At 33.8% G+C, this 16817-nt stretch overlaps 2 protein-coding genes across 2 annotated transcripts; one reads left to right on the top strand and one right to left on the bottom strand.

The window, feature by feature from the left end:
* Positions 1-280: 280 nt before the first annotated feature.
* LOC124938377 lies at positions 281-2082 on the bottom strand. Its single transcript, XM_047478803.1, has 8 exons — positions 1723-2082; positions 1561-1628; positions 1330-1477; positions 1170-1250; positions 1001-1087; positions 844-929; positions 650-770; positions 281-546 (listed from the first exon to the last, which is right to left on the bottom strand). Exons 1-8 carry the CDS (start codon positions 2002-2004, stop codon positions 469-471), a joined length of 951 nt encoding a protein of 316 aa, XP_047334759.1. The 5' UTR covers positions 2005-2082; the 3' UTR covers positions 281-468.
* A 10076-nt stretch (positions 2083-12158) lies between these two features.
* LOC124937824 (beta-galactosidase-like) lies at positions 12159-16094 on the top strand. The gene is made up of 18 exons (XM_047478154.1): positions 12159-12424; positions 12484-12579; positions 12650-12762; positions 12845-12911; positions 12985-13077; positions 13154-13297; positions 13387-13475; positions 13551-13656; positions 13721-13808; positions 13880-13998; positions 14070-14231; positions 14307-14485; positions 14560-14779; positions 14849-14959; positions 15045-15155; positions 15238-15443; positions 15696-15794; positions 15890-16094. Exons 1-18 carry the CDS (start codon positions 12251-12253, stop codon positions 15942-15944), a joined length of 2232 nt encoding a protein of 743 aa, XP_047334110.1. The 5' UTR covers positions 12159-12250; the 3' UTR covers positions 15945-16094.
* Positions 16095-16817: the final 723 nt, after the last annotated feature.

Genomic DNA, 16817 nt, shown 5'->3' with positions numbered 1-16817 from the left:
ACACAGATTTATTTGAAGTGCTTTAATTAGCACATTATTTGTGAAGAAAATTATCCTAAACTAAACTTGGTTAATTCAAATAAAAATACTTTATATTTCCTAAAAAAGTTTCATGTATAATGTCTTGAGATGAAATGTGGTATAACTAATTTTTTTTATAAACTATTTGATTCTATATTCTTTATTTGGGGAAAATGGTTATATATTCTTGATTGACCTAAGATAAGACAAACTAATATAAGTTTTTTTTTTTTTTTTCAATTTGGAAACCAAATAATCTTCTTTTACAGAATTTAACTAGTTATTTCTTCATCATAATATCATGAGCTTTGTGGTTAAGGATTCATATATATAATCACAATTGGGTTGGTTTTCTCATAATAATAGTAGTAATCTACAACATTTAGCACTTGTGCCTGAAAAAGTCCAAAGAAACGGGAAAATATATCTTATACTCATATATTTCGTTTAGGCTGCAGCTACCTTTCGAGAGTATACAATATACATTGGATCGGAACGTCCTGGATTAGGAGATATATCAACAGCCTGCATTTAATAGTTGAAGTGTATCGGTCTTAGACAATTCATCAATCGATATGAATTATGAAATAATTATTCAAAATCTCAAGATCAGCCTATATTAGCTTACCTGGGGAGGTTCAAATCCTCCAGCATAATGGAAATACGAGCCCACAATCAAAATATGATCAGAATCGCCAGTCGATGTCCAAATAGAGATCGCCTTTGTCCAGAAACAACGATTGGAGAAGCTGTTTGTTTCATATGATTTGATTTAGAAACATTCCAGACTTGAAAAGTAAATGAAATTGCTCAGTTTCTCACCTCATTACAGCAAGACCACCTGGTTTAAGGATTCTATTCATCTCCTTGAAGATATCAAGAGGCTTTGTCAAATAATCCACGCTAACCTGCAACAGTCTTCAGATGAAAATCCAAAAAAAAAAAACAATATCAAACTAGTTCTTGATTATTCACATACCACATTGGTAATAACATCGAACGAATTGTCTTCAAATGGAAGCTTCGGGCTAACATTCAAGTCTTGGACAACATACTCAGTTAGAACCTTTCAGAAAATGCATACAATTCCCTATTAGCAAGTAATTAAAAGCTTATATAAACAGCAGAACAATTCATGATGATCTTACAGGATTTCGCTTAAGCTCTTCTTCGTTCATACCCATTCCCACAATCCGATCTTGTTTATATCTTGATGGATAATGACTAACCTAATAAAATTATGAGAATGGTGTTACATTTTTTTTTTGTACAGAATCACAAAACTCAAAATTATGATATCTTTCTTACCCAACTGCTACACATATCAAGAATAGCTATTCCAGGAGTATTTGCCGGTGGAAGAACCTCCTTATAATATCGAGTAAGAGATGCTATAGCAGCATCATCAATGTGAGTCACAAACCTTGGTGCATCATAAAACGACAAGTCTGGAGATCTGAAACACACAACTGTTTGAACTTTAAAATAGTAATGCTTGAAATGAAATGCAACATTTGTTCAGGAAAGGATCTTCCTTACTCATCAAACCGCTGAAAATCCTCGTCCTTGAATGGAAATTGGTCTGGCCATTCGAAATTCTTCAACACCTATTATAAGAATAGATGAATACCCATAATGAATTGCGGCATATAAACACTAGGGTCAAACCCAGAATTGATATTAGAGAGAAACATATATTACCTTATCAATTTCTCCCTTTTGTGCGGCGGAGGCAAGGAAAGACTTGCGGCCAAAATTGGTAGTCATACTGATGAACTGTGACCAGAATGAAGCCCCTACTACTGTGAGAACCCACCGCCGACCCGTTCGGTTGGCGCTAGAGGATTGGACGCGAGCAACTGAAGCGGATGAAAACAAAGAATGATAAACCCTAACTCTCCTCAGAATGGGTATTCCCTTCGTTAAGGAGATGTTCAAATTCAATCCTATATTGTTTGACATCTTGGGGAAGGCGACATACATATTGTTGCTCTTTGGAATAATCACCAATATTCAATCAATTCTTTATTTTTGGTTCTTTCTTTATTGTATGAATTTGGATTTTGGAGTAGAGACTAGAGAAGAGGACGAATGTGTGGTTTAAATGGATTTACCAAGTGATATTTACAAAGTATAATATCATCAATGTTAAAGAATCACATCATTCATCTCTTATAAAACTTGAGTTTCATTATCATAAATCAAAAGTCTTGATTAAATTTTATTTATTATTTTTTTATATAAATATTAATACATGTATTAATCACAAATCAATATCAATGTAGTTTAAAGAAGGAACTAATTTGTTTGACTATTTTTTTTAATTCATTTATTTGTTTTGTGTTTGGGAAATTTTCAAAAAAATAACATGAGAAGTTAATTTTTTTAAAATTGACATTTTTTCCTTGACAAAAGACCAATTTACCTCAATTAAAAATCATCTTTCCTCTCTTCTTTCCCTTCATTCGTTTTCGACCACTCTACTTTCTCTCCTACACTCCCTCAGCGCAACGAGACAACGAGGCCCCCGGTAACGAGTTGTACAAGCAAACGCCGAACTTAGCCCCGACGAGACGTCTACTTCTTTTGCTTCCCCTCCTGATGTCTGTTATCCCCCATCTACGCCGAACTATAGCCCCCGACGACTCCATCAAGCTAGATCTTCAACAAACGCCGTTGGGTAAGTTTGATATTGAAGTTATAGCTGAAAACAATTGTTATTGATTGTTATAGCTTAAAACAATTGATATTGATCGCATAGTGAATCTTGCGTCTGCGCAAATGCATTTTACGTCGGCACAATTGCGCATTTGCGTTTGCGCAGATGCGCAATTGTGCCGACGCAAAATGCATTTGCGCAAATGCAAAATGTCTTATTTGCTTTCTTATTTTCTTTCTTAAGTGTTTTCATTAGTCTAACATAATGTTTATTTGCAGATGGCACTAATCAAAACCAAAACCTTTTCATGTGAATTTCTCTCCGTCTGGCGAAACAGTTAATAATGATAAAGAGAAGCCATATTTGAATCATGAGAATTCTTTGGGAAGTTCAAGTATAGTTTCAGATTCTTCGAGTCCACATCTATATAATGATGTCTGAAGTAGAGCAACTAATCCAAGTTGCTTTGCTTTGCACACAAGGGTCGCCAATGGATAGACCAAAGATGTCTGAAGTAGTAAGAATGCTAAAGAGACGGTCTTGCAGAGAAATGGGATGAGTGGCAAAAGGTGAAAGTTCTTAGACAAGAGGTTGAAATTTCACCTCATCCTGGTTCTAACTGGATAGTAGACTCAACGAAGAATCTGCATGCCGTCGAATTATCTGGACCGCGATGACAGATGTCAAAAGAGGAATTACATGGGAACAGTCTATTTTTTTGTTGGTAATATAAGTTTTTATCAATTTGTCATTTCTCTCCATCTTTTGTTCTGTCATATGGCGCTTGCTGGTTATGGTTATTGATATTTTTACCAAAGGCTTTGTTCAAGCATTGTTGTAATGGTATTTATTTAGATTTATGTATATGAGTTTGTAAGACAACCTATTGTTACGGATCACAGGGTGAGATCAGTTGATTGTGCCGGTTTAAGCCATATGTATGCAAGAAAACTTCTATGAGGTAGCTTTGGTTGAAAACTAACATTCTAACATATGTGGCTTAGTTTGGTTCATTGGTTGTTTTCATATGCTCAAGTAATGTTATGGTTGATTGACATAATGACTTATTCATAGATATCCAATATATGTATAAGTGAAGACTGCTCAAAACTTTTAACACAAGTTGTTCAATTGCATTATTATGAGTTAATTGACCACCTCAAATGAACAAGTTTCATGATTATATAATAAGGTTCATGTATGTGTTCTTACTTACCTGCACAAAAGGGCATAAGTATTTTTCAAGCATATCTTAACTAAAATAAAATCTAGCAGTAGATTCTTTTCCTTGTACCAAATTACAAACACACAAAGTCGAGATAACATGAACGACTCTCAATGTTAATGATTGTTTGACGAGTTGTGGTGAGATGCGACATTAGGACCCGGCGACACAAACAAGTTTGGGTAAGAGAATTGTTCTCCATCAATGGAATTCACCATCTGAGGTTGCTGATGATGATGAAAAGGAGCAATATTATCAAGGCTGGAATCATTGCGTCCCAACAGCTTGTTATTCTCGTTATATAGACGTGGGATCGAAGAATTTGAAATTATACTTGAACTTCCCAAAGAATTCGCATGATCCAAATATGGCTTCTCTTTATCATTATTAATTGTTTCGCCAGACAGAGAGTTTTGTTGGGTTGAAGAGAAAAAATAAGGAAGGAAGAGGAAATGAAAATATTATTATTGTTGTGATTCTCCCATCATCCCATTACAAGGTAAATATATGATAAAAAATAAAATCTTTTCGCTATCTTAGAATTAAATATTGTAACTTATAATCTCCCAATATTATCCTAATCAATACCATAATTAATTAAAAATATTAATTTTAATTAAAAACATTAATTTCAATACTCCCCCTTAATGTTTTTGTTGGTCATGCCTAACAAATCTCGTAAGTAGACGAATTTGTTTAAAGAAAGTGCTTTAGTGAAGATATCTGCAAGTTGATCTCCAGTCTTTACGTGCATTATCATCACTTCTTCATCATCCACTGCTTCACGAATGTAGTGATGTTTAAGGTTGATGTGTTTTGTTCGACTATTAAATACCGCATTTTTCGACATAGCAATTGCCGATTTGCTATCGCAAAAGAGAACTGTAGCCATATCTTGTTTCTCCCCTATGTCTTCTAAAATCTTCCTTAGCCAAACCACTTGTTTGGTTGTTTCGTTTGCCGATACGTATTCGGCTTCGGCGGAGGAATGTGCAACTCTCTCTTGTTTTTTCGACGCCCATGAAAAAATACCTGAACCTAGTGAATAACAATACCCGGATGTACTCTTCATGTCATCCATGCTTTCAGCCCAATCGCTATCACAGAACCCAAACAACTCAATATCTTCACTATCATTTTTTTCAAACATGAGACCATACTCCATAGTCCCTTTAATGTAACGCAACACTCTCTTTGCAACTCCAAGATGAATTTTGCTTGGTCGGTGCATAAACCGAGATAATAATCATGTAGCATACATGATATCGGGTCTTGTAATCGTAAGGTACACCAAACTCCCAACCAGACTTCTATATTGTACCGCATCAGCATCACCACTACCATCATCTTTCACCAACTTCTCATTTACTACCAATGGAGTCATCACGGGATTACAATTCTCCATTTTAAATTTTGAATGAATGCTTTGGGCATACTTATTTTGACAAATAAATACACCTCCATCATTTTGATCAATCTCAATACCCAAGAAATAATGTAACAAACCTAAATCATTCATCTCATATTTCTTCATCATATCAGTTTTGAACTCATTAATCATGTTTTCATCATTTCCAGTAAAAATCAAGTCATCAACATAAAGAGAGACTATGAGCATACCGGATTCACCATGCTTATGTAGAGTGTCGTCTCGCTAGGACTCCTAAAAAATCCTCTCTTAGAGAAATACTCATCGATATTACCAAGCACGAGGTGCTTGCTTCAATCCGTACAACGCTTTCTTCAACTTGTATACTTTTTCTTCTTCTCCTTCAACATTGAAGCCTTGTGGTTGTACCACATACACCTCTTCTTTCAACACTCCATTCAAGAATGCATATTTCACATCAAGTTGGTAAAGCTTCCATCCTTTGTGAGCGGCTAATGCAATCAACATCCTTATCGTTTCGTGTCTCGCAACCGGTACAAATGTCTCATGATAGTCGACTCCAGGTTGTTGAGAATACCTTTTGCCACCAATCTTGCCTTGCATTTTTTAACCGAACCATCAGGATTCATTTTCGTCTTGTAAATCCACTTCAACCCAATCACATCTTTTTCTTTCGGCTTCTCTACTAACTCCCAAGTTTCATTTTTTTCGATCATGTTGATTTCTTCTTCCATTGCTTTCACCCAAATATCCTCTTGAATAGCTTGTTCAAAGCTTTCGGGTTCTACAACACAGAAATTACATCGAGCATATATGTCGTTAAAATTTCTCATTTTTACTGGAATAAGGATCGGAATGGATGAACTCGCCCCGGGTTGTGTTGTCGGAGATTGTTGATGCTCACTTTCTTCATAACCACTTTCATTGACTTGTCTAGATGACTCCCTCCGATCTTCTTCAAAAACCGGCATATGTACATCCTCAACACCTTTCTTTTTCCAATCCCATTGTTCTTTTTCATTAAAGATCATATCCCGACTTTCAATCACCTTATTTTTCTTCAAGCTAAAAAGTCGATATCCCTTCGACTTGGTGCTATAGCCAACGAATATACATTTTTTACCTTTTTCTTCAAGTTTATTTCTCATTTGCTTCGGGATATGAGCATAGCAAATGGATTCGAACACTTTCAAGTGATTGACTGACGGCTTTCTACCCCCGGACCATGCCTCGAATGGTGTCTTGTTTTCAACCGCCTTCGTTGGACAACGATTCAACAAATAAACTGCTGTATAGGTTGCTTCGGCCCAAAAAGTCAATGGTAACCCCTTTGCACTCATCATGGTTCTCGCCATCTCGACAATTGTTCGATTCTTCCTCTCAGCAACGCCATTTTGTTCTGGCATATAACTCGTCGTCAATTGTCTTTCAAGACCAATATCTTCAAAATATTTCTCGAACTCCTTCGAGTTGTATTCTCCTCCTCTATCACTTCTTAATCTTTTAATCACCTTACCACTTTGTCTCTTAGCCATTCTTTGAAACTTCTTGAAAACAGAAAGTGCTTCTGATTTTTTCCTCAAAAAATAAACCCAACACATTCTTGTAAAATCGTCGATAAAAGTGATAAAATATTTGTTACCTCCGTGAGAGTTTTTGGACATCGGACCACAGATATCAATGTGAACGAGCTCCAACAATGATTTTGCTCTCCAGGCTTTCTCTTTCGGAAACGTCTCTCGATGGATTTTACCAAGAGTACATGCCTCGCAAACATCATGCTTGTCATCAATATTTGGCAACCCATACACCATAGTTTTTCTGCTTAGCAATTTCAAGCTCTCAAAGTTCACATGCCCAAGCCGTTTATGCCACAATCATGACATATCTTCAACATTGGTCTTCATCGATGCACAACTTGCAGGTTTAAGATTAAGAGGAAAATTTCGATTCCTCTCCATCTTAACAACCGCAAACAACTCTCTATTATTTTTCTTGTCAAAAATTTTACAATAATCTTCATCGAAGTACAATGCATGATTATTTTGCATAAGTTGCCCAACACTCAGCAAATTTTGAGCTAAATCCGGAACAAACAACACATCATGGATTAGCAATTTACCTTTCTTTGAATCTACTGCGATCGTACCTCTTCCATTTGATTTCACCACAGCACCATTACCCATTGTGATCCGAGTTGTGTCACTCTTGTCAATTTTGCAAAAAATTGACTCATCTCCGGTCATGTGATTGCTGCACCCACTATCAACATACCACTCGTTATCATTTTTTCCAATAGCCGCTTGACATGCAAAAAATGTGCTTCCATCACTTTCACAATTCCTTTTCTCCTCGGTATAATTGGCCTGCTCTCTTCTTTGATCTCGACAATCCTTTTGCATATGACCAAACCTCTTGCAATTAAAACATTGAGGTTTACCTTTATGATAACAGTCTTCTTCAACGTGACCCGATCTTTTACAATGATAGCAAAATTTGTTATCATGGAAGTTTCTACCTCCCCTCGGCCACGCCCTCGACCTCTTCCATAACTTCCACCGCCACGAGAATATTGACGTTTACTCGAGCTTTCAGTAGAATCTTCTTTTACACTCACTTTTGATTGAAAGACACTTTCGATGGAAGCTTCGGTATGTCGCTTCATCCGTTGTTCATGCATCTCAAGAGAACCCATCAAATCGTGAATATTGAGTGACGAGAGGTCTTTCATTTCTTCAATAATGGCCACCATATTGTCATACTTTGGAGAAAGACTTATCAAGATCTTCTCGCAAACCGTTTTGTCGGTCAAGTCATCGCCAAGACACTTGATTTGATTTACAACTTCGATCACCCTTGAGAAGTACTCTTGTAGAGTTTCTTTCTCCTTCATCCTTAAATTTTGAAACTCTCGTTTGAGAGTCAGGAGCTTCACTGTCTTCATTTTGTCGCTCCCTTCAAATTCCTTTTGCAATATATCCCACGCTTCCTTCGATGTATTAACCCCTATTATTCTCGGAAAAAGCTTACGAGAAATACTTTGTTAAATAATAAATAAGGCCTTCGCACTTTCTTTTTGTTCTCCTTTAACTTTTTATCGGATGAACGATCTGATGATCCTGCGGCATCTTGATCTTCAGTGTGTCCGTTCTCCACCAAATCCCACAGATCTTGTGAGACTAGGAGTGTCTTCATCATAACACTCTAATAATCATAATCTTCTCCGTCGAAAATGAGTTGAGCTCCTCGTATCGGCCATGAATCTCCTAGCATCGCCATGGATCGATCTTGAAGCTCTGATACCACTTTGTTAGGTTGAAGAGAAAAAATAAGGAAGGAAGGTTACAAAAGGAAATGAAAATATTATTATTTTTGTTGTGATTCTCCAATCATCCCATTACAAGGTAAATATATAATAAAAAATAAAATCTTTTCGCTATCTTAGAATTAAATATTGTAACTTATAACCTCCCAATATTATCCTAATCAATACCATAATTAATTAAAAATATTAATTTTAATTAAAAACATTAATTTCAACAGAATTCACATGAAAAGGTTTTGGTTTTGATTTTGGTGTCATCTGCAAATAAACATTATGTTAGACTAATGAAAACACTTAAGAAAAAAATAAGAAAACAAATACCACTTAAGAAAGCAAATAAGACATTTTGCTCTACGCAAATGCGCATGCGCAATTGAGTAGACGCAAAATACGTTTGCGCATGCGCAAGATTCACTATGCGATCAATATAAACTATTTTAAACTATAGCAATCGATAACAACTGTTTTTAGCTACAAAAATCAATATCAAACTTATCTATCGGCGTTTGTTGAAGATCTAGTTTGATGGAGTCGCCAGGGCTACAGTTCGGCGTAGATGGGGATAGCAGATGTCGGGAGGAGAAGCAGAAGAAGTAGACGTCTCGTCGGGGGCTAAATTCGGTATTTACTTGGACGACTCGTTGTCGGGGGCCTCGTTGCCTCGTTACGCTGAGGGAGAGTAAGAGAGAAAGTAGAGTGGCCGAAGGGGAATAAAGAGAAAGAAGAGAAGGAAGATGATTTTTAATTGGGGGTAAATTGGTCTTTTGCCCTGGTCAATTTTACAAGAATTAACTTCCCCTTGTTATATTTGGGAATAACCTTGTTATAGGGTTATTTCGTCAAATTTCCCTTGTGTTTTTATTTTTTATTTTTGCACCTATCATATTTATAATTTTGTGTACTTACACCATTTTTTTTATATATTTTTTTTTATAATTTACAAAATTTAATTTTGAGTTAAAAAATAATAATTAAATTCTTAAATACTGATCATGTCTATTCATGACTTTTACAAATTTCTTATTATACCCACATTTTCATTCATTTTTCAAATTACCCACTTTTTCTCTATAAATTATTAATTAACTTCCTTTATGTCTAAACTATTAATTAAACCATTAATTAACCCCTCTCAACCAACTAATTAAAATATATTATATAAATATTAAAATAAGATAATGCATATATTTTATTTTTACTTAAGTTTATAAATATAATATATATAATTAAAACTAAACATACAAAATTAAATAATTCAAATAAATATTATAAACTAAATAAAATATTATACACCAAAATATAATACATTACATAAACGTTAAAATAAAATGTATATTTTATCTTTGTAATTCAATTTTATTTCTACAACTTTAGTTTTATCTTTATAAATACTTGTCACTCTCACTTTTGAGTTAGATAAATCATATCAATTTTTGTAGTGATTTATCAATTTGAAGAAACAATGACGCAAATTAATGAGATTAATCCTGATGCCAAAATATGGTTGAATTTTTTTTACTAGAAATGTGGACTATATGTCTCATGATAGAGGTAATCGTTATGGTCAAACGATAACAAATATGGTTGAAAGTTTCAACGGACTCTTACGATCGGCTAGATTTCTACCAGTCACATCAATGATAAAGTATACATATTATCGATATGTGAAATTAGTCGCACAAAGACGAGCGGAGACATTTAATGACCTTCAAAATGGTCAAATTTATTGTCAAATTTCAAGAGAATTATTTGAAATTCTTGAGAAGAAAACATCATCACACAAGATTATTTCATACAATAAACAAAGAGGAATTTTTCAAATCATTATTGCACAATACAGAACCCATTTAAGGGTGATAACAAACATACTTTGGATTTATATAGAGGTTTTTGCTCTTGTAAGAAATGGAGTTGATATCATTTTTCATGTTACATATTGTGGTAGGTTGTTTGACATGCAACTTAGATTGGAAACGATATATTGAATAATGTCACAATTTATCAACACTTTTTGAAATTTGGAAATACAAGTTTAACCCAATTCTTAATCAAACATATATATTGGACGTTTTTACTCGCAAATAATTGGGAAAGATATGATGTTCTCATTGTTGATGAAGACATGAAGAAGTAAAAAAAGCCTGGTAAGAGGGGTCAAAGTTCACGTATTCGATCTAAAATGGACAACCCTCGAAAAATAAGAGTTTGTGGGCGATGCAGACGAAGTTCGCGATGTACTAAACGTGATTAATATTTATTATGTATTTTATTTTATTGTAATATAATGTTTATGTTATGTATTTCATTGTGATGTAATGTATTTTATTTAATGTTTATATAATTTATTTTATTTGAGTGTATGATATTTTATTTTAGTTTAGTATATTTAATTTTAATTTTAATTATATATATATATATATTATATTTATAAATTTAAGTAAAAATAAAATATATGTGTTATTTATTTTAGTATATATAATATATTTTAATTAATTGATTGAGAATAACGAATTAACTAATGAGTTAATTAATAATTTAGAGAGAGTTAACTAATAGTTTAAAAAATAGAGAACAAATGTGAGTAATTTATGAAAAAGAATGAAAAAGTAGGTATAATGAAAAAATTTGTTAAAAACATGGTAGACATAGAAATTGTTCATTTTGTTTTTGATAATTTTTCAGATATAGAAAATTTTTATGTACAAGTCTCACCTTTAATGCTGGTTGATCTCCACTAAAAAAAATTAAATATAAATAATAATAATCTATGTAGGGTCCAATAATTAAAAAAAATGAAGACAATTGAGTTTCTCTAACCAAATTATTATTAACAAAAAGGGAAAAAGGTTTATTTTAGGTAGATTTCTCATATCCATACTTTAAAAGGAAAATGTATATAAGAATTGAAAAAAGATGTAATGACAGCCTAACAAGGTAGTTGAACCAAAAATAATATTTTTTTTTTTATATTTCTTTTAAGGTTATGGTAATTGGTAAAGCAAATAATATTAATTTAAAGTACCCAGTGTTACAGTTGGAAGTTGAGTGCATCTATCACATAAATAAATAAATCAGTTTCCAATAAAATGTATGCATATATTCTATTTGTGATTATTATATATATATATATATATATATATGATATTCTTAATTTAAATAATAAGTTGAGCTATTCATATTCTAAAAAAATGAATAAAAAATAAAAAATAGAGGGACATACAACTAAAACTATTTTTCATACTTATACTAATTTTTACAATAAAAAAAAGAAAAGAGTCAGCAATTGGCTGCAGTCTGTATGTATCGAAAGCTACAAACAAAAGAAAAAGGCACTCCAACACCTCAAAAATTTGAAATTTTATAGAATATAAAATAATATTTCATCCAATTTAAATTTCTAAAGTACATATTAATAATTTTATAATAGTAAAGAGGAATATAATAACTTTATTATTACTCCATTTTGGCCCCATCTATTTAAAATTTAGACCTTTGTTATCTCCCTCTCTGTTACCACCACTACAGAACAACTTTCGATCAAACTAAGAAACTTCCTGTATAAAGTGGAAAACAGAAGTAAAGGCTTTATCTTTCCTTCATTTCGATCGAAATCAACACAAAAAGAAAGAGATGTGGAGAATCAATAATAATGTGTTTCTGTTGATGGGATTATGGGCCTTCATTTCTTCATCTTCTTCTACAGTCTTTGCCTCTGTGACCTACGATGGAAAATCTCTCATTATCAATGGCCAAAGAAGGATTCTCATTTCTGGCTCCATTCACTATCCCAGAAGCACCCCTCAGGTTTAATATAATCATATTCTTGTTTGCTTTTAGAAAATTAAAATAGACTGGTTCTGCAGATGTGGCCGGATCTCATACAGAAGGCCAAAAATGGCGGATTGGATGTTATACAGACTTATGTATTCTGGAACGCACATGAACCCACCCCTGGAAATGTAATCTCCTACTATCTGTTTTAAACCCTGATAAAATTTATTAACAATTTAATATTATTTTGTATTTCAGTACTATTTTGAAGGGAGATATGATCTTGTGGGTTTCCTTAAACTGATTCAACAAGCTGGTCTTTATGCCCATCTCAGAATCGGGCCCTACGTTTGTGCAGAATGGAATTTTGGGTATTAATTGTCTCTTTCTATCTGTCTGTCTTTGTTACTGAAACATGAGACTGATCCTGTGTTTTGTTGAGGTTCAAAACAGAGGATTCCCTGTTTGGTTGAAGTACATTCCTGGGATAGAATTTAGAACAGATAATCAACCATTCAAGGTTTCCTTATTTTCAATTTTTAATTAATTTACCATCTTTTGAATCTCACCATTGATTCTATCCAAACCCAAAGGCTGCGATGCAGAAATTCACCCGAAAAATCGTCCATTTGATGAAGTCTGAAAATTTGTTTGCATCTCAAGGTGGACCAATAATCTTGTCCCAGGTTTCTGACCATTCTGATATTCTCACAAAAGGGTTTGTTTTGAATTTCACTGGTTATGGTTTTCCTGTGATGACAGATAGAGAATGAGTATGGACCGATAGAATGGGAGATTGGTGCACCGGGTAAGGCCTACACAAAATGGTTCTCACGAATGGCAGTTGGTCTTAACACTGGCATACCGTGGGTAATGTGCAAGCAAGAAACTGCCCCTGATCCTTTTGTAAGAACCCTTATAAAATTGACCTTAATTTATCCCCCTATCCCAAATTGTTTTTTTATTAACTTTTGTAATCTTATCTTATTTAATAGATAGACACTTGTAACGGTTTCTACTGCGAAAAGTTTAAGCCCAACAACAATAACAAACCAAAGATGTTCACTGAAAATTGGACCGGGTGGTGAGTTGAGTTCATTCGACATCACATGCACTCATACAACAAAAAAAAACCATGAAAAATTAATGTTGTTTATAGGTACACTGCTTTTGGTGGTCCGGTTCCTTATAGACCAGTGGAGGACCTGGCTTATTCAGTGGCTAGATTTATTCAAAACAATGGCTCTTTTGTCAATTACTATATGGTGAGTTATAAAAATCTAAACATCGAGTTAATCATATAATAAATAATATTTGTCTTCTTATCAGTATCACGGGGGAACGAATTTTGGCCGAACAGCAGCTGGCTTGTTCGTAACAACTAGCTATGACTATGATGCTCCCATCGATGAGTATGGTATGTCTATGTGATCTCGAGTTTAATTTTTGTGTAATTTTATTTTGTTAATTATAATTTAATACTTTTAGGATTGATAAGGGAACCAAAATGGAGTCATTTGAGAAGTATGCATAAAGCTATCAAACAAGCTGAACCTGCTTTACTTTCAGCCTATCCAACCGTCACTTGGCCTGGGAATAATTTGGAGGTAACTAAACTGGTCGCCAACCACCAACCACCGAAGACAGTTGTTTTATTTGAAATGTTTGTAATTTGAAGGTTCATGTCTTCGAATCAAAAACCGCTTGTGCTGCATTTCTGGCTAACTATGACCCGAAATCCTCAGCAGCTATGAAATTCAGGAATAGAAAATATAACTTGCCTGCATGGTCTGTCAGCATTCTTCCAGACTGCAAAACCGAGGTTTTCAACACTGCGAAGGTGAAACTGAAACCGGGGTATTCAAGAAATGAAAATAATTTCAAATACCCATTAATCCAAATGTTTCTATTTTAGGTTCTCAATAAAGGCGGTCTAGCAAAGATGATTCCAGTTAACGATTTATCGTTCTCGTGGCAATCTTACATTGAGCAGACGGTTACTACAGACGATGCAGATACCCTACAAATGCAGGGGATGTGGGAACAACTAAACGTCACTAGAGACTCGTCTGATTATTTGTGGTATTTGACAGAGTAAGTATTTCTCATCATCTTCTTCAATTTCATCCAAAATGAACAAAACATAAATGTTAATATTTGTTTCCTAGTGTGAATATACATTCCAATGAAGGTTTTCTAAAGAACGGACAAGATCCCATTCTTAAAGTCATGTCAGCTGGCCATGTTTTGCATGTATTCGTCAATGGAAAGCTTTTAGGCACGGTTTATGGAACATCAAACGACACAAGACTGACGTTTAGTGACGGTTTAAAGTTAGCCGCTGGTGTAAACAAGATTTCGCTACTAAGTGTTACCGTTGGTCTTCCTGTAAGTCTTCTTCTTCTAATAATAACTGATTCGATTAGATTAATAATGTTTGTAACCGTTCATTTTCAGAACACTGGCTTGCATTTCGAACGATACAGTAGTGGAGTTCTTGGACCAGTCACGATAGAGGGTCTTGATGAGGGGACAAGAGACTTGACGGAACATCAATGGTCTTACAAGGTACTCATTTGAATTTAATCTCAAAATATTAAATACCCTCGTTTCTGTTTTAAAAATTTACATTTTTGTTATATATTTGATTAAGGTTGGATTAAAAGGCGAATCTTTAAGCCTCCATACCGATAGTGGATCATCTTCTGTAGAATGGATTGGAGGATCATTGCTAGTGCAGAAACAACCCTTGACATGGTACAAGGTACATAGGAACAACCCTCTTTATGTTTTTTTTGTAAATATGATGAATTCTTTTGGATCACATTGTTTTGCGATATTTTTAGGCCATTTTCGACGCGCCAACAGGGGATGATCCTTTGGCTTTCGACATGAAAACGATGGGAAAAGGCGAAATATGGGTAAACGGGCAAAGCATTGGCCGGCATTGGCCTGCATATATAGCAAGTGGAAACTGTAATGATTGTAACTATGGTGGGATATTTAGTGACAGTAAATGTGTGACCAATTGTGGAGAGCCATCACAGAGATGGTTAGACGAAATAAAGTATTTTTTTTTTCAAAATTGAGCTCATTTGGAAACACTTTCAGAATATGGGTTAATTTTTTGAACGTGAACATGTCTAACTAAGTGATTTTACAAATTTAAATTCACATTCAAATAAGATATTTGACACAGAAAAATAGTTATTGAACCCCATTCAGAAAGTTTTCCAAATGGGCCATTATATTTAATTTTACAACATTAACCAAATTTGACAAATTTCATTGGGGTGCGATTAAGGTACCACGTTCCTCGGGCATGGCTGAAACCGACAGGGAACTTGGCGGTGGTGTTTGAGGAATTGGGTGGTGACCCGACTGGGATATCTTTAGCGAGAAGGCAAGTATAAGATCGAGATGGGTTTCTCCATTAATAAAAAATAATTGTATATTTTTTGGATTTTCTTATGATTTTGATTGTATTTGCCTGATCAGATCATCTGGTGAGGTTGGTATCAACGGGTCTTTGGAGATGGTCTCCACTGTTTGAAGGAAATTGAAATTTTAGTTATTTTAATATTGTGCCTGATGGGCTGAATGTATGAGGAAACAGTTTATTATTATGTACAAAGAATTACAATTATTTAATAAAACAGTTTACACAATTATCTCTAAACTAATGAAAGTAGTTGGTTGTAAATGAATTATTTATTGAAAAAAAATAATGAAGGGTACAATACAAGGAAGCAGGTATATTTAATAATGAGGGGACACATAATATATATGTCTCCATCTGACAAAATATTGAATTTTAAGAATTAAATTGTGGTCTAAAATCCAATATAATGACACCATAATAATCAAATCTAGATGCAATTAAACAGTGGGTCCCATGTTTCTTAGCTATGTTTAATCCAAGCACTTGTATTTATATGTTTAAGGTGCATGCATGTGTGTAAAATAAGTTGGAAATATATTACTACTGCCTTTCAATTTAATTCAAATCAAGTCTTATATTATATATGTATCAAAAATTTTATATGAATTTATAAGTTTAAAATAATGAAAATTTTAGTTGAGTTTGAACAATGTCTCCAGTAAATTGAATTGAAAATAATATTTTCCAGCCTAAACAAAAAGGATATGGGTATATTTTTGTTTTTCTTAGAAGGAAAATTAAGGTCATATTTTAATTTGAGATTTAAAAAGGTTAGGTAGATAGTATGTTCCATGTAGATTTACTTCAATTATTTGTGACAATATATTTTAGCATTGTCTAATTGTAGGTCCATTTGGAATTAGAAATGGGTGGAGGGGGTACTCTCTAGAATCTAGATCTGTTTCCTGATCAAACATCACCAAAATATATATTAAGCCAAGTTAGCTCAATAAATTGAAATAAATATATTTTTTTCATGCTAAT

The sequence above is a fragment of the Impatiens glandulifera genome, chromosome 5 (genome assembly GCF_907164915.1).
Source record: "Impatiens glandulifera chromosome 5, dImpGla2.1, whole genome shotgun sequence".
Lineage (NCBI taxonomy): Eukaryota > Viridiplantae > Streptophyta > Magnoliopsida > Ericales > Balsaminaceae > Impatiens > Impatiens glandulifera.
Note: the sequence above shows the minus strand (reverse complement) of the source record. Positions and strands in the feature narration are given on the sequence as shown.

Coding starts and splice junctions, on each gene's coding strand:
- LOC124938377 (XM_047478803.1), bottom strand. CDS start 2,004: ATGTATGTCGCCTTCCCCAAGATGTCAAACAATATAGGATTGAATTTG. Junction 930..1,000: donor TCGATGTTATTACCAATGTG/GTATGTGAATAA, acceptor AGACTGTTGCAG/GTTAGCGTGGATTATTTGAC. Junction 547..649: donor GAGGATTTGAACCTCCCCAG/GTAAGCTAATAT, acceptor TATTAAATGCAG/GCTGTTGATATATCTCCTAA.
- LOC124937824 (XM_047478154.1), top strand. CDS start 12,251: ATGTGGAGAATCAATAATAATGTGTTTCTGTTGATGGGATTATGGGCC. Junction 13,298..13,386: donor AAACTGCCCCTGATCCTTTT/GTAAGAACCCTT, acceptor CTTATTTAATAG/ATAGACACTTGTAACGGTTT. Junction 15,444..15,695: donor GGAGAGCCATCACAGAGATG/GTTAGACGAAAT, acceptor GGTGCGATTAAG/GTACCACGTTCCTCGGGCAT.